We start from the raw sequence: 25,876 nt of genomic DNA, 5'->3' as shown, positions 1-25,876 counted from the left end.
ATATAAACAGCAAGAAAACAGGTTGAAAAAAAAAAAAAACACAATGATTTATCTTATCTGTGTCATTTTATTTCAGGATCTCATCATTTTAAAGTTACAGGTGTCCAACACGTTAACATTTTATTCATTAACGTTCACAAGACCATTTATTTTCCCTCTGAGCATTTTTTAGCAGCAGAGCCCACCACAGATGTCCTCATCGCCCACCCTGCCCCACCACAGAGCCTGGTTGCTGCAGTGCGTTCCCCGGCCAGGAAACTCAAATTTTAAGGGAAAGGGGGCCGCAGATCCCCAGATTAATGCTCCTTTTAAGTCTTCCCACATGCTCTAACTAGCCTGGTGCATGAGCTTTCACCACAGATGCTCTTCGGACAAGCAACACCAGGAGCACAGGGAGCAAGGGCCATGCCCCAAGCATGCCAGCCCTACAAGAAGCCACCAAAGGCGAGGCCTGCAGGTTACCACACAGCTCCAACCCCCTGCCACCACCTGACTGAGACGTGGAGCAAGCGGGGCAGGGAAAGAAGGGGGCTTGAGGAGGGAGCCCCCCGGGGGGGGGGGGGGGGGTCACACGTCTTGCCCCCCACCCCTCCCTCAGAACCGAAGCCTCTTTCAAGCAGGGCGGTAACAACGTTCCCCGCCCGGCTACCAGTGCCGGGCCAACGGCGTCCCCGGGGCCGAGCAGGGCACGGGAGGCACCGCGGAGCCCAGCCCAGCCCCGCCGCCTCAGCGCGGCGCCACCGCCCGGCCCCGCGGCCTCCTGCTGCTGCTGCTGCTCCCGCCTCCGCGCCCTGGCCGCCGCCCGCCGCCATGGCCGGCCCCGGCCCTGGTCCCGGCCCCGGCTCCAGCACCACCGCGTGGGTCCCCCGGCTTCGTGCACCGCCAGCAGGGAGGGGATGGAGAAGGGGAACGGGGCGAAGCCGGGCGGCGACTACAAGTCCCGGCAAGCCGCGCTGCCGCTCCGCCTCTCCCCCTTCCCCGCCGCCCCCGGGGGAAGAGGAAGCGGCGCTGCGGCGGGCAGCGGCCCGAGGGTGGGTGCGGGGGGCAGCGGGGCCGGGCAGCCCCTTGGGGCGGCCCCCGGGGCCATGCCGAGCCCCTCGGGGTGATGCCGAGCCCCCGGGGGTGCTCTGCCCCCGCGGGAGGCTGGCACTGGGGCGCTGCCTGGGTTAGGCCGCGGTTTGGGAACGGGGGGGCTGGAAAGGTGAATTCCCGATCAAACCGAAAGCGCCGCAAGCGTGGATGATGAAGCGTGTTTTGGGTTTGTTTCTCCCTAGGTAATGGAGTCTTACGACTCTGCCACCGTTTCCGAGAGCAAGTCGTCGGTTTCCGAAAGCGAGGATGAGATTGAGTTTGTTGGAGTAAGTAGATCCCGCGCCTGGAAGCGGGCTCGCGGCGTGCTCGCAGTGAAACAGGGGCTTTGGGTTCTGCGTTGGGTCAGAAAACTTAACGTGTGCCTTTCAAACGTAACCACGATCGTCAAAAATTGCTTCATCTGGAAGCTGTTGGCTTTAAGATAACAAGTTTATCTTAAACAGATAACAAGCTTATCTTAAAGGGACGTTCACTGGGAGGGCGGTAGGTGATGCCAGTTGGTCCTACAGAGGGAACCTAGAGCCGAGCATCCCAGCAGGTGAGTGGGGGATGCGAAGTGGTCGGGGAGGTACACGACAAGGTCATTCGTTGTCAGTTGCATGGCGTTTTGCTTAATGAGTAGCCTCGTTGAAGGTAATGAAGTAAAGCACTGCTCGCTCTGCAGAACGCCGTCCAAACCATTATACGCTGTCTAAAACTGGAAGGCCTTAAGCAGCCTTCTCAAATGGTGAAGCAGTGTGTCATAGCTACAGTACAGCACCTGACGTGTGGCTCATGTGCGAGTAACCTTAAGATACTTATATCTGTTAAGTACCCAACCAAACAGGACGTTTTTCATGCTGCCAGTGCTCTAGCCTCAATCCATCATCAGTCAAATGGTGCTGGATGGCAGGCGCATGTGCAAGAACAGAAAGATGATTTCTCCTAAAGCAGAAGTCACACAAATAAGAAAGAAGCTGTTAATTGATGCTAGGACTGAAAAAGGATGGCTTCCTATGGATTTGTCTTATTTTTAATGCTAAAAAGTAACTGGCAGTAGCTTTCTTCCTGTTTTTCATGATGTTTGATAAAGTCTAGATTCAGTGTACACCTTTCTGCACAGGTATGTAGGTGCAGAGGTATAAGGGGCATATACATATTTTTGCTAAACCTATAAGTAGTTGATCATCTCTGAGATGTCTTGATCTTTTAGTTGAATTTTAGCAGAATTGACTAATGAGTTCAGAGTTCTTTAAATAAACGGGCAAGCATTCATGTGTAGCATGGTTGTATAAGCTTCACTTTCTTAAAACGCTGGGCAAAGAATGAGGAAGTTAATATAGCTTTGGGCGTGCAATGATTGAAGGGCTGGTGTAGAACCGAGAACACCAACTGATAGAAAAGAAACCTATAAAAACAGTGGTTCTGCTACCTTTTATTTCTTGTTTTTGCATGTGCACAGACACTTTGTGGTCCAGTGATGACTGATTTGAGGCAGTCTGGCCTGTATGGGAGGAGGACTGCTTAGGCTTGTTTGTGCAGGGTTGGTGTCCTGGGGTGAGGAGGTTGCTGTGGTCAGTGATGAATACAAGGAAGGGTGTCTGACACTGGCTGCATCCTCATGTCAGCCGTGCTTCCTCTTCTCAGGTCACTACCACACGTCCCTGTAGTAAACGTGCACCTTTCAGAAGGATTTCTAATTTATTTGCCTAGCTTTTAGATCAGTGTTTCCATATAATAATGTGTATGGCTAGATGTGTAGGGGCTTCGTAAACATTGTGTATGAATGCTATCTGATCTTTTAAGTACTGCATGTCTCAAGGAGACAGTGCACCAAGTGGTACTTCATAAATTGGGTTGGAGAAGCCCACTGAATATCTCAACATGTTCATATTCCGGTTAAAAACAAGTAGTTGTAGGTCACCTGGTCTCTCTTTTTCTTCCTTTTTCTTGAAAGTTGTGTTTTTGTGTACATGTGTGGTATATTTCATATATTTATTTTCATTCCATAAACCTATAGGAAGCTGCCTGGACATGGTCCTGGGCAGCCTGCTCTGGGTGGCCCTGCTTGAGCAGGGGCTTGGACCAGATGACCTCCACAGGTCCCTGCCAACCTCAACCTGTCTGATTCTGTGTTTTAGGAAAACTAATACAATTTTTTTTTTTTGTGGAGATCTAGAGAAGGGGTGTGGTATAACTGCATAAAACTTTCTTGCCTAAAACACTTGGGGGCGACCTACATATTTCCAGTTACTGCTTGAACTTAATTCAAAGTCATTATTAGTCATAATTCAAGTGGTATAGACACAGAAGAGTGTCCTATGGAGCGAAAGGGTTGGGAAGGCATGACATGAAACATGGGAAGTGAGCAGGAACTGCGAGGAACCAGCGATACTAGAAAAACTGATACATCAAAAACAATTGGAATTCTTTGAATCCCTACGGAGGTTTTAAGGAGCCCATGAATCTCTTGCAGTGATGGAGTCCTCGGGGTTGGTGCTGTCTTTGCACTGTGCTACTATTTAGTTTAACCAGTTGGGGAAAAAAAAGGAAGTAATTTTCATAATGATAATGTTAAATATGGGACTAGATAGCTGCTGAGGTGAGCCAACAGAGCAAAAGCTAAATTCCTGCTGTTCAGACCTCTCCCTCCATAATTAATACTCCTGGAGTATTAATTGGGCATGTTTACTGGTGGTGCCTGCTCTGTCCCTGTAAAAAGGCCATGTTGCACCTGGCACCGCCTCTCCAAGCAGGATAATAAAAGGAAAAAGTCCATGTGAAGCTATTGCGTGCATGAAATTCTCGGAAGGCCTCTGTGAACATTTAAGGAAGGAGTCGTCCTAGAGTCAGTCTCCCTCCACGAGGACGATTTCAGTCCAGGGCCACTGAATTAAGAGGCTTTGACCTTCACTTTCCGTTGTGGTGTCAGCATCCTCTTGGTGGAGAGGAGCAAGGCTGTAGGGATGAGCCTGGGCTGCAGCCACTGGCGCTCTCGGAGAAGTGTTGGAGTCACTTCTGTGAGAGAGGATGGATCTAACCCAGGCTCTGACGTTTGATGACAGCTTTCATCAAGGGTTCTCATATGTCAACCTCAGCAGCTGCCAGGTAGATGTGCTCGGGACAGAATTTCCCTGATTTTCACACTTTCTCAAGGTATCTGTTTTAGTCCTGTTGAGTTGTTGATCTGGCCCAGGACGGTAGTTCTTTTCAGTATTTGTTTTTTATCCTAGTTGGTGGCTTAACCTTTAGGTGAATGCAACACAAACTAGCCTAAGTGCTACATTTGAGATTTGCATTATTATTCAAGAGTGTATACAGGCAGATAGATTTTTTTTTTTTTTTTTTTCTTATTTTTCCCTTTTCCACAAAAAAAGGGGGGGAGGAAATAAGGATGTATATCTTTGAGAAGTATTAAAAAAAATGTCGTATCACATTTGTATTCAAGTCGGAATGCAAACTAACAAATACATAAAAATTGTTTAGTAAAAGGTACAAAATGCAGAAGGAAAAATAATGTTTTGTTCATGCAAACAACACTAAAAAAGTGAAATACTACTGGTATGTAATTGAATTTACTATTCTGATTGTTAGGCTTGAAAGCAGGTTGTTATTCTGCTTTTCAGTTGTCAGTTCCCTAACTTTTGAGTAGTTGGTTGCGGAGCTGAACCAAGGGAATCAGATAAAGAGAAATAAGGAAAATCTTTGCGTTTGAGGAAGCCACAGCTGTCAGAATCAGACTTGAACATTTCAAAACACCCTGCTGAACTGATGAGACGGTCAGATGGTCTGATTGCATCTTTGAACTGTAACATGCTAGCACCTGTTGTTTCTTCTGAGGATTTAATTTCTTACAGATTTATAGGGGCTGTCATTTTTTTACAAAAGATGATCCATTGTGGGTTTTTCAGATTTAGTTTAGAAAATCATATTCTCCTTATTTAATTGTTAGAATTTAAGCACTCTTTAGGGGTAATGTGAGTCCTGCAGCTGAATTCGTATAAATTTTGTCCTTTGTCCAAGGTCTCATCCCTGTTCCTTCCCAGTGAGAGACAGTGAGGGCTGTTTATGCCTGCCCAGCTCAGCAGCTTTACGGCCTTGAAAGGTGGAAGAATGGAAGGAATGAGATGCAGTAAACACAGTGGAGAGAACTGCATGCTGCTGCAGTTTTCTCTGCTACTTCTCATGAGGCAGTAAATCTGCGTAGCCTGCCCTACTTGGTTGATTTTTAAGACATTCAGGTCACTGCCAAATACATGACAGAGGTAGTGGGTATGGTACTGTGCCTCTTCAAGAAATCACTAACTTGTTGACTGTCTGAATTCCTTTTTCTGCCTAGAAAGTTTAGTGTCTAACAATAAGGAATGTCTTTGGAGTTAATAACAGTTGTGTGGCACCTGCCAGCAGCATTGAGAGACAAATGGGTAATACTACAGCTCAGTCAAAGACCCTGTCGCATGGCGTAGATGGAATTGTATGTACAGACTTAAAAGAAAAAAAAAAAAACAACAGAAGCTTAAACTATCTTTAATTTTGTTTCTTGTCTTTGAGGTTAGATAATAGCTTTCAGAATCTAGCAGGATTGGGAATAGGGTGTAATAAATTTGGATGGGAAGCTTTTTACAGTGTGTGGAGATTTTTAGTTAACTTTGCCTCTCTTCTGTGCATAATTGTCATAAAAATGAGGCCAACGTAAATACCAGGGAAGATGTGTATGTACCCAGGCAGTGACTAGGGTGTGAGTTAGAGTAGCTAGGCATACTTCTGTTTGGTGTATGTAGGCTTACTTTTCCTATTGCAAATTCACTGTACTGATTAGCTAGTTGAGATGTGGTGATGTTATAGCATGATACCTTGTTTGTTGCTGTTGGTTTGTTTGTTTTTGTGTGTGTGTGACATCAGACTGTGGACGTAGTGCTTCTTTTTGCCTTTATAATTGAAAGACTCATCACAATGGGTGTGCAGGGAGCTCGAGACGTATTGTGTGTCTTCTCCAAAAATACAGGACCTGGTTGCTTGTTAGAATCTCATTAGTTAAAGCATAAAAGTATGATTTCTTTTTTATTTGCTTTTTCATGTTTGTGACGATGTTCTGCTATCTGCCCAGTAGCGCCAGACAGAATGTAAACATGGAGGGATTTGAGGGCCTGTAAATCATCAGGTGTTGATCATATCTAGACCAGCAGGTCATTGAGCTCACAGACAATCAGTGTGAAGTTTCTCAAGATGCTTATATCAGGAAACATTCAAGGACAACATCCTTAGAAAGTAGTAGACTTCAGGATATAAATGTGTATGAAACTATTTCTCACTTTCATAATATCTGAAGTTCCTTAGGAGTTTAATTTCCTTTGGAGTCAGAGTTTAATTTGTGTCTTCTTAAAAACAAACCAAAAAAAAAAAAAAAAAAAACAAAAGTGAGTCTGTGAAAAACCTACCACCATTTAGTTGTGTTTAGTAAAATCTAGAACTATTCCTTTCTTGGTGATAGTCTGATACCCTAGTACCACTGAAGTAACAGCACAAGCTGAGCATTTCCAACTAGAAATGTAGATTTTAAGTTGATTGAGGAGGTGAAGAGTATAAGGCTATTAAGCAGGCCAAGATTGTTCATTTTATTTTTGGTAGTTGATATTTATATGTTAAGTTGATACTTGAATTATTTGTGAATATTTCATATATGTGCATGTTTTACCAATTTTGTGCGTAAGTCTGTTAAGTTGTCCTTCAGGAATTTTGTTCATATACTCTCTTGGAACCTTGGTGAAATTCCCCTTAAAATATCCTTAGTGCTACCAATGTTCTCTGATGCGAGCAATATTTTACCTTCAGGGAAAACAATTTAATGCTTTTGTATGTGTGTGTTTTTAACACTTTTTCAGGAAGGACCCTTAAGACCTGTACTTGAATGCATTGATCTGGTCAGTAGTGAAGATGAAGAACCTAACAGCAGTTCTTACGATCATGTGAGTATGTTGTAACGTATCTTGGGACTTCTCAGTTAAAAGAAAAAATAATTTAAAAAATTAGTCTCTTGTATTTTTTCCCATCATCTACTCTTCATGGAAAACTTGTTAGAGGTAATTTAACAAGTAATTAATGAATAAGCTACTATTTAAGTCTTCTATTTTTTTTTACCTAATGTTGAATAATTAGGAGAAGTATGCTAACACTTCATTTTTTCCAGAGACATTTTCTGCCTTCTTGTAATGAATTTAGAGCCTTTATTTGTCTTTCAGTGTTTTTGACAAGTGTAGTGAAGAAAAGGGAAGGAAAACGTCACTTTAAAAGTGACTTCAGAAGTCAGTTTGCAGTCTGGAGCCTGCAAATGTATCTGCCTACTCTGAGACCTTTTCCTTCTACAAGGACTTTTTAAGAGGAGTGTTGAGGCTGTAGGATCTTACTCTGTTGTCAGCCTGGTCCTAACTCAGCTTCATGCTTTGTAAAGAATGTTTGGATTTGAGTCAGAAGCAAGCTGGTCAATTCATGTATCCCCTAAGCTTCTTGTGTCCACCCTGTGGGACCTTTGAGAGGGACAGTGACTGAGAACGAGCTACTGGAGTAATTTTTGTCAGCAGTGCCCGTCTCTTGACTTCTGATAACCACTGTTGCAGTAGAGGATGTGTGCAATAAACCTGGGTCATAAGGAAAGGCAGATCTTCTGTACGTGCACTGGCTCACTCCCTTGTGATGATTGTGGAACTTAAGATCAAACTATCCGTACTGAATTATGTCCTGATTGCTTGGCATTGCTTTTTACTGTATTAAGATCTGTTACTAACGTAATAATTACCAGATAAAAGTTTTAACTTTTTAATTGTAGAGAAATGCTAGGCGTAAAGATCACGTTGACTATCAGAAAGAAAGAGTTGCATCAACACTGGATCGTCTGGCACGCCACGTTGAAGTAGAGAAACAGCAAAAGGAAGAGAAAAACAAAGCCTTTAAGGTATTGGATGTGTTCTTGTTTCAGTAGAAGTGCATAGTACAGTAGTCACAGCTGTGTTTTCATTACTAAGTAAATAAACAATTGGTGAGCCTGACCTGGAACTGACACCTAGATTTTTGTTTCTGGGGCATTGTTTGAAATACAATATGGACTTTCTCTCTTCAGTGGCCTTTAGCTGATGATTTTGATTGTCTTATTGCAATTCTTAAGAGGAAAAGACAGTAACTTCATGCAAATGGCAAAAACTGGTTCACTTGTTAGTGTGTGTAGCAGAGGGACCTTTGTATCGATTATTCTGGTTAAATAAGCAAAGAATACCAGTTACCACAAAAATTTGACAAATCTAGTGAAATATTTGCTTTTGTCTGAGATTTTTAGAATGTAATTTGCTACATTAAATGTGTGTATCAGGTATTATTTTGTAATGAGACAACACTTTGTAAATTAAAGGCACAACTGCAGAGCCAAATCTTATTAATTGTATAGTGCAGTCATATGGAAGACATGGACTTTTTGTGTTTGTAGTACCAGCTAGGAAGTGCAGTCAGTAGGCTCAGTGGCAGGGCTGCTCGCAGACAGACCTGGACAACTGGAAGGAATGGACTGACAAGAACCTCATGAAATTCAACAAGGATAAGCGCAAAAGTCCTGCACTTGGGACAGAGTAACTCCCTCCACTGATACAGGCTGAGGACTGACTGCCTGAGGAGCAGCTTGTGGACAAGTACCCAAGTGTCCTTGTGGGTGGTAGGCTCAAAATGCAGACAGCATGCCCTGGTAGCAAAGGGTTACAACAGGATCGTGGGCAGTATGATCAGGAGCACAGTGCGTGGATGGAGGAGAAGGGATTGATTATTGCCCTTGGCATTCATTTGACCACATGTGGGTGGAATGCTATAACTGGATTTGGGCCCTGTGGTACAAGAAAAACATTGATAAATAGGGCAAGTCTATCAGATGGTCAGAGGCTGGAGCGCTTCCCTGTGAGGAGAGGCTGAGGGGGCTGGACTTGGTCAGCAAGGAGAAGAGGCAGCTTCAGGGGGACCTAACAGCAACACCCGGTGCCTACAGGCAGATTATCAAGGACACAAAGCCAGGCTTTTTATTTACGTGTGTGGCAGAGGAACATAAGACAGCGGTCATAAATTGAAAAAGGAAGAGTTCTGTCTGGGTATCTGGTAGAGAGGAAAAGAACTGAATGTGAGGATAATGAAGTATTGGAATAGGTTTCCCAGAGGGGTTGTGCAGACAGTGCTTGGTGTTAAAGACCCAAGTGGATAAAGCCCTGAGCAACCTGGCCTGCCCATAGCTGACCCGCGATTTCAGCACCAGGTTGGACTAATTCCTCTTGATACCCTTACCAACCTGAAGGAGTCGATAACTTTATGAAGTATTATGGAATAATTTCATGAACCAAAAGTTTTTTAAATTGCTTTCCGTAAAGGTGCTGGCTCTCTAGCTCAGTTTTCTGAACCACTGTTAATGACTTTTAAAGCCACCCAATTATACTACAAGGGCTATTATAGTCCACTACAGACTCTGCAACTGTAATGCAACAGAGTAAAAGTCTGCTGGATGTAGTCTAAGGTAGCTTTGATGAGCAGAGGCCTACATCCCTCTCCTGCCTCCTCCACGTAGAATTTGGCAATTTGTTAACGTCTCCACATACAGTTTTTGAGCTATAAAGTGGAGTCAGCGATAGCTGTGTAGCTTTTGAAATAGTCTGAGAGCGAAGGATAGGAAACCCTTTCATGATGATGAATGTTTTCCTGCTGGGTGACAACAGGTAATGCAGTTTGCAGAGTTACAATTACTTTTCACAGTGAAACTTGCCCTTTTTTTTCTTTTTTTGGCCTGGCAGTGGAGCAAGCTGACTGTTTGGTTTCAGGGACCATTTTCTGTTCCATTTTTATTTTATTTTAATTCTTTTTTTTTTTTTAATCAAACTTTCTGGCTGCTTTGGTGACATGAGGAATTACCAGGATTCTGAGTCTCTGTTAATCTGCTGTTTCTAGCACAGAACGTCTTGTGTGACCCTCCTCTGCATCATGGTCAAAGCTGCAGAAAGGGCTGTGCATAAATCTTCGGGCACCTTTGAGCTGAGCCTTGAGTCTGAGCTAAGGGCGTTCCCACCGCCCCAGAGCTGTGTTAGCATCACCGTGCCTCTTACCTCTGGCAGGGAGACTGAGCTGAGGTTGTGGGGTTTTTCCACAGAAAGAAGAACCCCTTGTAGCCATCTGCCAATGATTCTGCCAGACGTGTGCTGACTTTGGCTCTCCAACAGACATTTGTATCTTCAGGCGTTGGAAAACGCAGTCGTTTGTATTACTGAGCTCTAGTAGAGGATTCTTTTCCTTCTCTGTCCCTTCTCTTGAAAGCATATCTGTTGCTAAATCTGGCCACTGAAGCAGAACATCTTACTGTCAAGATGCATATAAGGAAGAAATCTTCAGAATCATCAGAAATGTCAGAACATTTTTTTTTCATTTTGCATATATTTTTATATATGAAGAAACAAAATATAGGAAACAAGAATAAATCTAAAATTTTTTTATCAAAACAAAATACTTTTATTTACCGGAAGCACTGCTTCCTTAAAACATTTTCAGGATATTTTAAAAATTGCTTTTTATTAGTCATGAAATATACTACAAAATGGGAAACGCTGTTGCAGTCCCAGTCTGGCATTCATTTAATTCTGTGTCAGGCTGCACTGTAATGGGAATTACCTCTTTGCGAGCTTGTGAGCCAGGTTTAACTGTGGAGCTAAAGTTATCTAGCTTTAGGAGATGAGGGGAATTATGTGTGTATAACCACGTATCTGTCTTCTTCAAAGAGCGAACTGTATGGCCCTCACAGATACACCAGTGTGTGGTTTGTGGGAGATAAGGCATCCTTTTCATGCTCACAGCTGATACGGTATTTGATCACTGATCAAATTTGATCAAATGATCAAATTTGATCAAATGATCAAATTTGATCGTTTGATTTGATCACTGTGCAAATACCTGCATGCTGTAGGGGAAAGAAGGGAGTCCATTTGCGCTCCTGGAGCCATGGAGTAGGTTCTTCCCTACATATACCAGAACATTTTCTGTGGAAAGGTTTCCATCCCAGTCTTGGTAACTTTGATTCTGTCTGTAAGAGAGGTATTCTGTGCTTACCACAGAAAAACCACAGTCCAAACCAGAAATAACAAAAGCTATCTCTTGAGGTAGGTTGCCTTTAGCCACCTTGCACGTACATGTTTTTTGGTTCTTGTTTGCTTTGGGTTTTGTTTGCTCTAGAACTCTTCCTAAGAACCTCAAAGCAAGCTAGCAGTTTTTCTAAAGACGAAGAATAGTTTTGCTTTGAGGGGAACACGTGCATTAGGTGCTAATGGTATGCTGTAAAGCAATGTAGTTTGTTCAAGCTATTAATGTAATATCTGTAATGGCTTTTTAAATTGACTAAGAGAGATTTATATATTTGTTTTTGTGAAAGCAAATTTGACTGAAGTTAGTAGTAAGAGAAGTTGACCTTAACACTGACAATCAATTGCTAGAGGGGTGTAGTTGTTGAAGGGATTGAAAAACCATTTTTGAGGGATGTGCTGGGTGGGCAAAATTTATTCTTGATCTGACCAGGAACATAGCTGAACTCACCTTGAAAGTGCACACCGTGGTCATTGAACAGGGAGAGATGCTGTTAACAGAAGATAGTGTTGAATAAGAATTTTAATCATTAGGATAGATTTTCCATTGTAAGATAAATTACTCCAAACTGTTACTTTAAAATGTTCTGTCTGGTCTAGGTGAGGTTTGCAATGGGTCCTGGCTTTACTAAGTAACTTGAGAAAATGTACTGCTAGAGTGAGTATATACTGACAGAACTAAGCTGACACTACTTTGAAGCATTCTTTTTGTGTAGGAGATACCTAAACAGTAAATATTTGAAGGTGCTGCAGAGCATTGGATATTTTCAGAGTTTCTTATAATATGCTTGGGGGATCTTTACTGTCATTTTGAAGAATTCTTGCAATCTGGGATTGGAAGTGATGATAGAAAAATCTTACATGATCTGCAAATCCTTGTCTTTGTGCCATGCCGTGCCTTTTTGAAAGAGCTGAAGGGTAGCAGAACCTGGGGAGCTGTGAGCAGCCAACTTGTCAAAATGAACAAGCTGAAAAGGCAGCACGCTGTTAAGTGGAGAAATGTAGTCATTGCCTTGAGATGCTTTTGTATGAGACTGCTCGGGCTGCATGCCTCTAATTTTTTCAAATATAAGATGGCTCTTTGTAAAGAAACTGTCGTGTCTTGTAATATTTGGCACAAACATTGTTTCTTCTTGAAAAAAGAATCAAAACTGGTGTCACATCAGGGGAGGCCTGTTCTTAAAATATATGTGAGGAAACAGGACTGTCTACTCTGTCATGTGGCTGTTGCCTAAAATCGGTGAGGAGAAAAGGAAGTTGTGCTCTTGCTTGCTAAAACGTAGTAGGGTTTATCTCTTGTTTTTCAGAGTGAAAGATTGTACGTAACACCCTCTTCATTACCTGTGGCATTTAATTCTTGTCTTTAAAAATCTATACTTTTTGTGATTTATTGGGAAAGTGGTCCTTCACAATAACATCTACTGAGGAGTACTGGATGGACTACTCCTCATCCTCTTGTGCCCTCCAAACAACATTTTCATCCATCTCTCCTTTCCTGAATGACCGCATTCTCTATAAGAATTTCCGCCAATCTCCTTTTACTTCCAGAGCAGCCAGGTGTTCAGCACCTTACCTGGAGCCAGCAAGTAAAGCCCTTAGAATACAGAAGTTGATGTGTTTGTGTTGTGGACGTATGGCAGAGGCAACTTCTCATTTTTTTTTCAGCACATAAAGCCCTCTTTTCCTACATTTTGAAATGTGTCTCTTAGTCTCTGTGTAATATAAGAAGTAGATTTTTCAGTCAATTGCTGTACTGAGGTAACGTTGTCTTCATTTATACTGATGTTGAAGAAGGTGTGAAGGTTAGAATTTGAGGTATAAACACCATCTTTGCAAAGGAACAAGTGATCACTGGTTACCATTACTAGTAATCAAATTCTGGAAGATGTTGTACTGATACAAATTGCCCAAAAAGCACAAAGTGCTCTCCTCAGTCCGATGATTTGCTGTTAATCCAGTATGGTACCAGCCAGGAGATGACTAGAGCAGAGGATGAATAATGTGATGTGCACATTGCTTTGGGAAAGGACTTAATATGCTGCAGCCTGCAAGCCAGGCTGAACACTGGACGTATTAGCTGCCATTTGCAAACGCACCATAAGTTTTCACCTCAGATACAGGAGGCTGCTGGCAGTGGAGCCCTGTGCAACACCCAAATATTTGTAAGTGCAGTGCTTGAAATTTGAGATATTTACAAATGTTGCTGCTGTGTACTTTCAGGTGTTCTTTCTGATGTCTTCTCAGGAACAACAGTGTAATAAGCCCTATAATTCTGTGATTGTTAAGGCAGTGGTTGGACTGTAGCTTAACAGCCCTGGCCACTAACAGATAGCATACTGTGTTTTTGCTATAGCAGTAAGTATTTTTTCAAGTGAGACACATTTTTTCCTGCCATTTCCTGCCAACCTCACGCTGTAGTGAGGTAGGGGTTGGTCTATTCTCCCACGTGCCTGGTGGCAGGACGAGGGGGAATGGGCTAAAGTTGCGCCAGGGGAGGTTTAGGTTGGATATTAGGAAGAACTTCTTTACCGAAAGGGTTGTTAGGCATTGGAATGGGCTGCCCAGGGAAGTGGTTGAGTCACCATCCCTGGGGGTCTGTAAGAGATGTTTAGATGTTGAACTTAGTGATACGGTTTAGTGGAGTACTTGTTAGTGTTAGGTCAGAGGTTGGACTAGGTGATCTTGGAGGTCTCTTCCAACCTAGACGATTCTGTGATTTTTCCACTCTTTGACTTTTTGACATGTGATATTTGACACAGAGAATAAGAAGCATAAGGAGTGCAGAGTCAAGACATTACAGAATCTCAGTGTGTGTATATGTGTAGCATGAGTGACAGGGAGCAAGGAAAACACTGGCTGGGCTAAACTGTGTTGGTGCTGCACACGGATCATGGCTCTGTACCGTACCACAGCCCGATGGTCCTATAATGGTATGCCATCAGATAACTGGTATCTGGAAAACACACGCATGCCTCTGTAGAAAAAAGACCAGTGGGTAAAATGGGATGTAGCTGAGTCAGGTTGACATGTTTCGTTCGGTATCTGGAATTACCTTAGGATAATAAGCTGTCATAGTTAGCTTTAACCCATCTAAGAAACTAAAGAAGTTTTAGTAACTCATAGAACTTGAGAAAGTTTTCTGTTTGTGGTTTTCAGTGCAGTTTCCTTTTTTCAAGCAAATACATAAAATCTTATGTCATCAAGGGTGCTAGGAAAAGCTTTTTCTTATTTATTTTTCATTCTATTATTTGTTTGTACAATCTTCTTGGTTATAGATATACTTCACAAACTTAAGTAAGTGTGGGAGAAGTAAGTTAATTGACTTTTTTCTCCTACAAAGGAATTATATTTTGTGAATAGTTGCTATATAAAAGCAACTATTAGTTGCTTTTTTTTAGTTAGAAGGTGGTATTCCTGTGGGCCATATGAAAACATGAGCTGCTCTTGTTATCATTCTTGAATTTATATGAAAAGAAAACTATTTCTTTAAATTCCAATTTGGCCAGTCTGGTCAAGTTTTATTAGCTGTATTTCTTGGAAGATACTCAGTACAGGAATATGTTTTAATTGATTGTGATATTAGTGGAGATTTTCTTTTCTGTATTGTCAGAATTAATACTAATAATGAACAGGGAAAAGATCAATATTTAAACTTTTTCACTTAGTTATTTTCAGCAAGCATATTTCAAGAGCTGTAGCCTTTATTTGGGGCACAAAAATTAACACTCTTCTGGTGTTACTTTATTGCTGTTATATTCCACCTTTGTGTTATATAGAAATCAGTCAAATCATTCTAAGTTTTTTCTTTACTTTTTTTTTGAAATGTAGAGAGCCACATGTAAGTTTTGAAAGTCTAACTTGATATATATATTTAATTTTGAATTAAAAAATATATATATTTACTACCTTGCCTTACATATTTTCACCTTCAGGAGAAAGTCGATTCCCAGTATGCTCACGGGTTGCAGGAACTAGAATTTATTCGGGAACACAGTGACACAGAAGCCGCAAGACTATGCGTGGACCAGTGGTTAAAAATGCCAGGTAAGAATAGGAATGATGGGGCTTCAAATACTTAATAAGGTAGCAAAGATTAATAGTGAATATGTAATAGGAGTAATCAGCATTTATTCGGGTACCTTGAAGCTAGGTTTTGGTGATATGTTTTCTAAGTCACTGCTTATTCACTTAGTAGTGATTATTTCTAAGTGCTGCATTGCAGAATAGAAATCTGATAATTGCATTAAGCAGTACTGACAGTGAGCTTGCAGGTGCCTCTTATGCATAACCAGATCTTAGAATCTGAACTTTGTAATAGTTTCCACAAAAACTATTCTTCTAATGTTTTATTGCTTAGAAAAATAAGTATAAAAGCCATTAAGGCAGCGCTAACAACTTTTACCACAAAGTTGTTGGAAGGAAAACATTTATTGAACTGTTGCTCAGGAAAGTATACCTACATAAGTAAGTATAACTTCAGTTTAAAATATTTTTTTAGATTGCAATTTTAAAATATTTCCTGCAAGACCTGGAGGAAGTATGTCGAAGTGTTAGAGAAGTAATCTAACTGGGGATTGAAGAGACAGATTCTTCAACTGAAACAGGAGACTTTTTGTAGTAGGATTGCATTACAGTGCATTGCTAGCATGCTTCTAGAATTGATGTAACCTAAATGCTTTAGGTTTTGTGGTTTTGGTTATGTTGGTTTTGTTTTGTTTTTTTTTTGTGTTCCTTTTCTTTTTTTAAAAAAAAAAGCCTCTATAGTTGAGATTGTGGTTAAGTGTTTTGTTTTCTAACACAGGTCTCAAACCAGGCACCGTTAACAGTGGAAGAAAGGGTGCTTATCAGAGAGGAGGTCAGACACAAGTCAACAGCAGTCCCATTTCTTGTCCTGTGATGCATTGCAACAGAAATTTTGATAATGGGCATCTTCTCCTAGGTCACCTGAAAAGGTAAGGACATAATGCTAGAAATAGTAGTGAAACTATGTTCAAACTTAAGACATATACATCAAATCTACTTTAAACTGCCTATAGTGACAAAAACTCATTTGGAGGGTAGGTTAATGTGTTGCAGATTTTATACAGATGTTGTGAGAAACTTCCTGGTTGGTTGTTCTTTTGTAGTTGTTTTTGTTTTGTTTTTCATTCAAAATTTATTTCTTCCGCTTGCTAAGCATTTTTAATAGCTGGTTTTCTGAGAAACAATATTTCTGTGCTCTAGTTATATTACTTCTTCATCCATACTTGAAAAAGAGCAAAAGGTTAACACATTAAAAACATACAAGTTAGAACTGTAGAATCATTAAGGTTGAAAAGGACTTCCAAGATCATCTGGTCCAACCATCCCCCTACCAGTATCACCCACTAAACCATGCCCCTAAGCACCACATCCAACCTTTCCTTGAACACCCCCAGGGAGAGTGACTCCACCACCTCCCTGGGCAACCCGTCCCAATGCCTGACTGCTCTTTCTGAAAAGAAATGTCTGCTCATTTCCAGCCTGAACCACCCGTGGCGCAACTTGAGGCCATTCCCTCTAGTCCTGTCACTGGTTATCTGTGAGAAGAGGCCCACCCCCAGCTCCCCACACCTTCCTTTCAGGCAGATGCAGAGAGCACTAAGGTCTCCCCTGAGCCTCCTCTTCCCCAGACTAAACAACCCCAGTTCCCTCAGCTGCTCCTCATAAGACCTGTGGTCCAGACCCCTTACCAGCTTTGTAGCCCTTCCCTGGACACGCTCGAGCACCTCGATGTCCTTCTTGTACTGAGGGGCCCAAAGCTGAACACAGCACTCAAGGTGCAGCCTCACCAGAGCAGAGTACAGGGGGACGATCACCTCCCTGGTCCTGCTGGCTACACAATTTCTGAAACAAGCCAGGATGCTCTTGTCCTTCTTAGCCACCTGGGCACACTGCCGGCTCATGTTCAGGCAAGCATCAGTGAGCACCCCCAGATCCTTTTCCTCTGCACAGCTTTCCTGCCACTCTGCCCCAAGCCTGTAGCGCTGCATGGGGTTGTTGTGGCCAAAGTGCAGGTTGTAACAAACTTGATGGTAGGATAAAAAAAGATGCTCTTAATGAAAATAAAGATAAGCAAAGAGTAGCTATAGATGTCTGTTCGTAGCTGATTGTTGCTAGTCACCACTCGCTATATTTCTGGTCAATTCCAGCATATGCTGTGTTTCAGCTAAAGGTAGTGTCATGGGGAAGCTGGTAAGGGGAAAAACTAAGGGGGAGTGTTGTGGGTTAACCCCAGTAGGCAGCTAAGCACCACACAGCCACTTGCTTACCCTCCTCCCTACACTGGGAAGGGGAAGAAAGTCGGAAAGGTGGAAGAGACCTCATAGATGCAGATAAAAGCAGCTTAGTAGGTAAAGCAAAAGCTGTACCCACACACAAAGCAAAACAAAGAATTCATTCACTACTTCCCATCAGCAGGCAGATGTTCAGCCTTTCCAGGAGAGCAGGGCTCCATCACATGTAATGGTTACTTAGGAACACAAATACCATAACTCTGAGCATCCCCCCTGCCTTATTTCTTCTTTCCCCCAGCTGTTATTGCTGAGCATGACACCACATGGTGTGGGACATCCCTCTGGCCAGCTGTCCTGGCTGTGTCCCCTCCCAGCTCCTGGTGCACCCCCAGCCTCCTTGCTGGCAGGGCAGCACCAGGAGCTGAAAAGTCCTTGGCTCTGTGTGAGCACTGCTCTGCAACAACTAAAACATCAGTGTGTTATCACCACTGTTTTGGTCACGGGTCCAAAACACGGCACCATGCAAGTTACTGTATGGAAAATTAACTCTATCCCAGCCAAAAACAATACAGGGAGGTTAAAAAAAAATCTTCAGGAAATGTAGATTTGATTAGTTCTCTCACTCTCAAAAACAGTATAATTCCTCTACCAATAGATCATTATAACTGATAAGCTGCAGAGAGAATTGGCTCTGCATGGGATATGTCAGCTGATACAGCTAATGACAGGTGAGGAATTTTGCAGATTAGGTTGATTTGATAAGTTGTTGTCCAGTAGCTTCAAAAGACCTAAATTTTCCTATTTAAAAAAAAAAAAAACATTTTTTTGCTGTTGAGAGGGGCCTAGTTTGTTAATTATTTCTTCCTCTCTAGGTTTGATCACTCTCCTTGTGACCCAACAGTCACATTGCATGGACCCCCAAATAATGCTGTTGCCTGTGTGATATGCTGCAAAAGATTTTCAACCTTACAGCAGTACACTGATCATCTTTTATCTAAGGCAAGATCATAAGGATAAGTAACTCACCCGACTGAACATAATAGAGGGTTATCAAGATACATAATTATGCATTGTTTTTTTTGTCCTTTAAACCCTCTTCCACCCCACCTCCATTGATTTAGTCTTCCAAATAGTTTTTCTTATTCTGCTGTGTTTCAAACACGTGGTGTATCCTGACAGCACTGCCATTAAATCTGACCATTACGTTGTGCTCTGTGGTGTACTTCCAAGAGGACTGTAGATCTGTCTTGAACCTTTTGTCCTTGTTGATACTGTCGAAAGGTATTCCCGTTTTTGGTGTCTCCAAAACTACAAAAGATGAAGGCACGAGGTTAGGGTGAAGTAAAGGGAGGTAAAGAGAAGCAGCAGAGAAGAGCTCAGAAATAAAGGCAACAGGAGGAGAAAAGAAACGTGAGTGACTCAGGTGCAATGGTTTCTTCCCTGTCTTTAGTCTCTCCATTGATAAATGTGTTTACCATTACTTAGTAGTTAACTTATGGAAGAGAACAGGATAATCTAGCATTTGAGCTTTAATTCGAATATGAGCTAATAGTACTTGCTTTTTATGTTGTTGTTCCTTGCCTCCTTTCTTTTCCCTTCTTTCTTTCCTGATGTCCTCTGACTTTTCCTTCAGTTCAGTGACAGATGCTCAGCTATTACGTTCAGGGTGCCTGGTTGTATTTAAGCAATCTGGTGTTGAATTGGATACCAGATAGCAACTTCAAAGATGCTTTAATAACAAATACGGTTATGTCCAGGAACATTAGCAGGAGTTAGAGACAAGTTTGGTGAAAGGAAGTGACTCTTGCAGCAGGTGTGAGGATAGGATTATTTTGGTGTGAAAGGAAGGGGAGATAGCAAAGTGAGTTATCACTTTCTAAACAAAGTTTTGGAAGAAAGCATAAACATGTCATGCAGATTCTTTGACGAGATGGAAGAAAAGAGTAAGCAAAAACATCATAAGCAGAATTAAAGGATCTTTGCCCTGAAAGCAGAGATGTGAAGTTGTGTAGAAGGCAAAGAGTGTGGAAAGAGTTGATTTTAAGAGTCGCAGGTTGGTCAGGAGCTTTTTTGTGAGAGCCTGATAAAGGACTTGTTAAGAATTGATGGAGGGGAGTTGCTACCAGTGGTGCAAGAAGGGAATGGAAAAGTTGCCGGTGCAGTAAGGATGAGTTTACTACAATGGCAGTTTGGCCATTCCCTTGTATCTCACAAGCTGAAGCACATAGCCTATACATACATGTGGCATCTGAAAACCTAAAAATAAAAATATTGCTGGGTGGGGGGGGAGGCAGGGCATGGGGGGAATGAAAGGACATGAGGAGAAATGGAACTGCTTTGTTGGCTGAGTGTTTTTCCTCATCGGATGATTTTATTTTCCAGCTAAATGAAAATGACGGACATAAAAAAGATCTCCCTCCACAGCATATTCAGTGTTTTGCGTGCCCACAATGTTTCTTCCTCTTCACCAAAAGAGACGAATGCTTGCAGCATATGTCAGGAAAGAAGCACTTCCTCCAGGTTTATAAATTGCTCGGTACGTTGCTACTAAGCGTACTTTGTGTGCTTTTCATTCCTTGTGATAATTTCTCCTTACAATGTGAAATGATTTAAGCTTTTTACACAGCAGAAAAATCTAAGGCTTTTAAGTTTGTTTTTAATTAATTCTTATTTTTCTTTTAAGGCATTACATATTCTGTAAGGTGTTACAAGTTCTGTAAGAGGAGACGCTTTGAAGTTTACATTATTTCTGTAGAAGTGATTCCTCAGTCCTGTCATACACGCTTCTAATCCTCCAGTGACCCTGTATTAAATTGACACTGTCTTAAATAGGTTTACATTTAAAGTATTGATAGAAACCTGGACCAAAACACATACATGTCTGTTTCAGTCCAGTCAGGCTGTGATGTTCCTGCCCCCTACTGTGCTGTCTGAAATCTGCTGGAGATTATTTTTTCTTGTCTGTGTCCTTGGCACACCTGATGAGCTAAAAAAAAAAAATTCTGAAAGTTCCTTCTCCATATAACTGCAGATTTCATCACCTTAGCTGGAACAGTGCAGCAGGGCTGGTGCCTTGCACTGGCAGTGTTGCTACTGAAGGCTAAGCTACTGGTTATGTTGTGAGCTGATAACATCCTGGGCCATGCTTTCCAGATTCCACAGATGTCTGAATAATCATGCTCTTGGGAACAGGGTCGGTGACCTGTGAGACTGGGTTACCAGCCATCAGATCTGTACTGACTTCTCAGCTTTGACATATGCAATAGGCATTAAAGCATTTACTCTAACATTAGGTAAGTGGCTGAGGTAGATGACACGTAGATGGAGTTGACTTCTTATTCAAGAAGCTGCCCTGTTTTAGGTAGTGTAGCTTTCAGGGTAAGTCTACATGGTCAAAAGGACCAATATAATTTCTCATCCTTGTAAACATATCTACCCTTTGTGGCCTCCCCTAGTGTGGCTGCAGGATTTACACAGTAAAGAGAGGCTTTGAAGGAATCTTCCTGCAGGCTGCATCGGTTCTTCCATCTGCATGGAAGTGTCTGTCAGCTGCACTCTTCGGAGTTCTCTTGCATTTTGTAAATCTAACGTACTTGTATTCTCAAATAAGTTATTAATCATGAACATGCTGACTTGTGTTGAAAACCAGGTTGTAGGTTTAAAATAAAATTTACTGGTAACCTGTTGCTTTGGAAAGATTAATAGCACAGAATAGAGAGATGGATAGCACTTAGCTCAGAACAAAAATGCTCCTTTTTTTTTTCCTTTGCATTGGTACGTCTTTGATTATTATTGTCAACATGGTCTGTGAGATCTGTTTAGTTGAAAGGCCCAAACTCAAATGACTTCCTACTGTTCATTACATCTTACTAAGCAGAAAATTAAACTAGAGTTTGCCTCCTAAGATCCAGAACATTGACAGCACTGTGCAGTTCATAAGCCATTTACCATTCTCTTTTCGACAGAATATTTTTTGTATTCGGCTAGTACCTGGAGTTATCCATGGACCATGCTCAGAACAGCAAAAAATTCTAAGAATACAAGGAAAAGTGACAGTAAGAATGGGAAAGAGAGATGATCAAACTTGTTAATGAGTTGCATTATTTTTTTTCTTTTTTAAATGCACCGTGGCTTTAGGTAAAAGTGTATGTAGTAAGAGCAGACAGGTGGTGATAGATTAAGGTGAAGCAAGTCAGTAAGAACCTTCCTGGGAGAGATAGCTGACCTGAACTTGTAGAAGGACAAAAAGGGAAACAGTCAGTCACTGAATATGAAAAAAGATGCTAAAGATGCAGATATGAGATTGTTACAGAAGTTTAACATATTAATGCAGTTTTAACTTTTAAAACTTTTATTGCACAAATACTGGGGATCAGCTGACACATGGTAACTCAATTTCTGAACCCTGTGACAAACGAACACAACTGTAGAAACCTTGTCAGAAAGCTGAAATATTATGAAAGAACTCCTTAATGTATGGTTGCATTTTCTGCCATTCTGCATTACAGAAGAAACGAAGGATGGCCTTCCTCTACCTTTCCCGTCATATGCAAAGAAACTGCTGATATCTCTCTGCAAAGAGGTCCCCTTCCAAGTGAAGTGTATATCCTGCTCCCAGATACTACGCTCACATATGGAATTAACAGCTCACTTCAGGTGTGTGAGGAGCGGCTGTCTTTGTAACGCGAATATCCATGTATTGATAACGGTTGTGCTTGTATAACCTACACAGATGTATCTTGTACAGGTGCTAGTGGATTTCACGGCATCTAGGACCATCTGAATGTTGACTTAATGGGTAAACTATCCCAAAAAATACTTAATTTCCATGTCTTTTACCCTCCCTTACTCTATGCAATCCACTGCAGAATGCTGACCCTATCCTTTTTGTTTATATTCTTCTTGTAACAGAGAACAACAGAACTTTATTGGTCTCAGTTCCACTATTTCTAAGTTGGCGACATTTGATTTCTAAAATGTACTTTCTCAAAAACATAAGTGCTAGTGTTAGAAATTAACATCTAATTCTGTTCAAGGTGCAGAGACTAGCTAAGCATTGCATAGTCCTGTTGACAAACTAGTAAGTCAGTAGAAGTAGACAGAGGACACTACTTCAACACGCTAATTGCTTAGCTACTAGGAAAAATTTCAAAGTACATCTGAAGGTTTAAAAAAAAAAGTTTGAGGTTGTGATACAACACCTTAATTGTGCTTTTTTAATCCAATCTAGAACACGTTGTCGTAATTCTGGCCCTGTGACACTGTCCAAGAAGAGCATCTCCCAGATTGCAGAGGTATTTAAGACAAAAGGTCACTGTGAGAGCTGTGATAAGCTGCTTGCTGATGAGAAGCAGATCGCCCAGCATAAGCAGAGCACTCAGCATAACGTTAAAGTTCATACTACAATGGAAGAGTCCATCTTGATGTTCTGTCACGTCAGTGAAAAAAATAAAGACTCATCTCATTTGAGCCATACCATGGATCGATCAAGAATGTTGCTCAAGAGACATTTGACATCGAATGAATCAACCAATGAAAGTGGTTCTCCTTCAAAACGGAAGAGTGAACTACAAGATAAGAACGAAGATCACGTAGGAAACCAAAGTCAAGGCAATGCTAGCAAGGTAAAAGCCTGGTTTTGTGAATGCCTTCAAAAGTTTTTTACAGAAGAGGCAGTAGAAAACCACATTTTGTCAGCAAATAGAATCTGTTACAAGTGTGCCGTGTGCGGAAAGCTTGCTGAAAATTCAAGCATTATCCACCTGCATATGAGCCGATTCCATGGGGGAGCACACTTGACTAACTTTCTTTTCTGGTGCAGAGCATGCTCTGTAGATCTCCTCAAAGAAAAGGATATTATGAGGCATGTGACTGAACGTCATGGTGGACATAGTTACTATTACGAGCAAGAAGCTCTAGCAGATGAACCTATGCCATCAGTTTCTGACACCGCATGCATTTACACAGGTGAAAGGAAAGACTGCACTCCTAGTCCTATTGAGCTCTCCCCTGAAAAAAGTCCTATTCTGGGAAAATGGCAATGCCGCATTTGCGAGGAGATGTTTGAATCTGAAGACAGCGTTAAACAGCATTGCATGTCGCTAGAAAGCCACGCGTTTCACAGGTATTGCTGTGGGTTATGCAAAAGCCACTTTCGGAAAGTAGGAACGCTGCAGCGACACTTCCAAGAGCATCATAAGGAAGAAATACAAATTAAATTTTTCTGTGGCCTTTGTGGTAATCTCTTCTTTGACAAAGAGGAAGAATTTCTAATCCATTATAAAGAGCTTCATAGCATGGACTATGCGTTTGTGCCTGAACAGATGGAAATATCAATAAAAGAAGATGATGACTTCCTGCCAGTAGAAAAAGGAGACCGTTTAACCTGTGGCTGCCGGACCAGTTACGTCTCCAAAATAAACAGGAGGAACGACTATGTGAATTGTCAGAAAGCCATGCTGCAAAAAGGAAACTTATGGTTTCGCTGTTGCTTCTGTTCCAAAACTGCACAGAACGTTGCCGATCTGAACAGTCATCTCAACTGCCACGCGTCAGTGAAAAGTAAGCAAGAGATCTATGTTGTTAGATGTGCTGCGTGCAACAAAAACTTTGACGATCTTCACAGCGCACATCAACACTATCACATGAAACACTGCTTCTTGCAGAAACCTGATATATCAGGTCTAACACCGGAATTGGAAAATACAGTATTCAAGTTCACAGCAAGTGGGGCTTGCGTGGACAAAAAGCCCCACGAAGCAAAATTGCATGCATATCCATCCAAGACTCAGGAAAAACCACAGTCTCCTCCTCTGCAGGGACCATTCCATGTAAAGAAAGAAAAAAAAGAAAACTCTGCACCCTGTGAAGAGCCTGGTGAAGGTATGTAGAAATCGAGAGGTTTTTACATTAGAAGAATATTGCTATCTTTAACACACTCTGTTTGAATGTCAGTATAAGTATGTAACATATCATTTGCCTATATCCAGTCTACAAATCAGTTCACAAATAACACAAATAATTATTCACAAATAATTGAATTTGTTATTTCTCAAAGTTGCACATTGAATTCTTGAGATTTAAGTTGCCAGAACTTGAACTCTACATTTTATTGACATATACCTCATGCATGAAGTCTTGAAAAACAAAAAGGCAGACAAATGCTTCAGTCCAAAGAGAGAGTCCACTCTCTCATTTAATTTTTCAAATTGCTTGGGAGCCTAATTTGGTGATAAAAGGAGGAGGACAATTAATGACTCCAGGTGGAGATCAAATGCCTAGAAATGCAAAATGGACTGGAAATATACACACACACTCAAAGGAAACTTTTCCTCCTTTGTATGTATACATATTTGTGAGGCTGATAGTGCTTTCTGTGTGGGCAGTTCTATTATAACACCAGCTTCTCAGTTTTGCTTAGCTTGCCAAAAAAACTGTGGCTGAGAATTTCTGTTCTCAATATGTGTTGGGTTGGCTTTGCCTAAAAACTCCAATTGTGTTTTTTTTTTAATTCTTGTTACTTCTAAGAATGACGTAAAGAATGCCAAAGGTGTGTCTTACGAGTTCTTGGAAGTATTTTTTAATTACTCGTGATGTCATTTTTTGATTTAAAGGTTGACATTTCTGTTAGATATACAGCAAAAAGTATGTTTCTAAACATTTTATGTGCTTTTATGCATGTAATTAAATGTCACAGCCTCCCCATAGTAGGGGGGTGTATAGCTGAATGTGCTGTTAAAAGCATCAGTGTCTCAGTGAATGACAACGGCTCTGTGCCTACCACATCTATCCAGCTCTTCACCGTCATACCGCTAGATTCTGCTGTCTTTAATCTAATTTTTGCATTACTAAATGCTACTTTAGTTGATGTAAAAACACTGCTGAAACAACGCAGCCCCCAAATAGCATCATGTTTTGTTACTGTCAGCTTATGGAATTCTTTAATACTTGAATTTTAAAAGCGTGTCTGAGTTGATGTGTGTTGGTTGACCAGAAAGTCAGGTGAACTTAAAATGCTTCCTTTTTATCCCCTTGAAGACAGTGAACTTCCTGATCTTGACTACCTGAGTACCATGACTCACATTGTGTTGGTGGATCTGGACAACTGGGGAAGCTTATTCACACAGCTGCCAGCTAACCTGAACCAAGGGACGTTTATCTGGGGCTTTCAAGGTAAGAAGTGGTCGAGGGAAACAGGAAGAGAAGTTTAATGAGTCCACACAAGTACTCAAGCAGCAATTCTTTGAGAGAACAAGCAGCCACTAGGGTCTCAAGTCACAATATCACAGGCACCATGAGCAGAAATGTTCTTGACCTTTTCTAACTCAGGTCTGCTGCTCCTACTGTTCCTTGTAGACTGTCCTGTAGACAGAGTCACTAAATGGTTTAGACGTCTTTTTAGCTTCCCTG

The 25,876-nt window shown here is 41.5% G+C and overlaps 1 protein-coding gene across 4 annotated transcripts in view; it reads left to right on the top strand.

Annotated features, from left to right (window-relative positions):
* Positions 1-705: 705 nt before the first annotated feature.
* ZNF451 (zinc finger protein 451) overlaps positions 706-25,876 on the top strand; it is a 43,388-nt gene continuing 18,217 nt past the window's right edge. For 2 of the 4 annotated variants that reach the window (XM_048078817.2, XM_066994776.1), the window contains exons 1-11: positions 866-1,031; positions 1,275-1,358; positions 6,954-7,037; positions 7,895-8,020; positions 15,146-15,257; positions 16,015-16,165; positions 18,340-18,466; positions 19,850-20,003; positions 21,976-22,123; positions 22,698-24,349; positions 25,505-25,639. In XM_048078817.2, coding sequence (XP_047934774.2) covers positions 897-1,031; positions 1,275-1,358; positions 6,954-7,037; positions 7,895-8,020; positions 15,146-15,257; positions 16,015-16,165; positions 18,340-18,466; positions 19,850-20,003; positions 21,976-22,123; positions 22,698-24,349; positions 25,505-25,639 — 2,908 coding nt within the window. In that variant the 5' untranslated portion in view covers positions 866-896. The other 2 variants (XM_048078815.2, XM_013172244.3) reach the window with 2 other exon arrangements.

The sequence above is a fragment of the Anser cygnoides genome, chromosome 3 (assembly GCF_040182565.1).
Source record: "Anser cygnoides isolate HZ-2024a breed goose chromosome 3, Taihu_goose_T2T_genome, whole genome shotgun sequence".
NCBI lineage: Eukaryota > Metazoa > Chordata > Aves > Anseriformes > Anatidae > Anser > Anser cygnoides.
The sequence above is the reverse complement of the archived record's forward strand: the minus strand, read 5'-3'. Positions and strand labels throughout refer to the sequence as shown.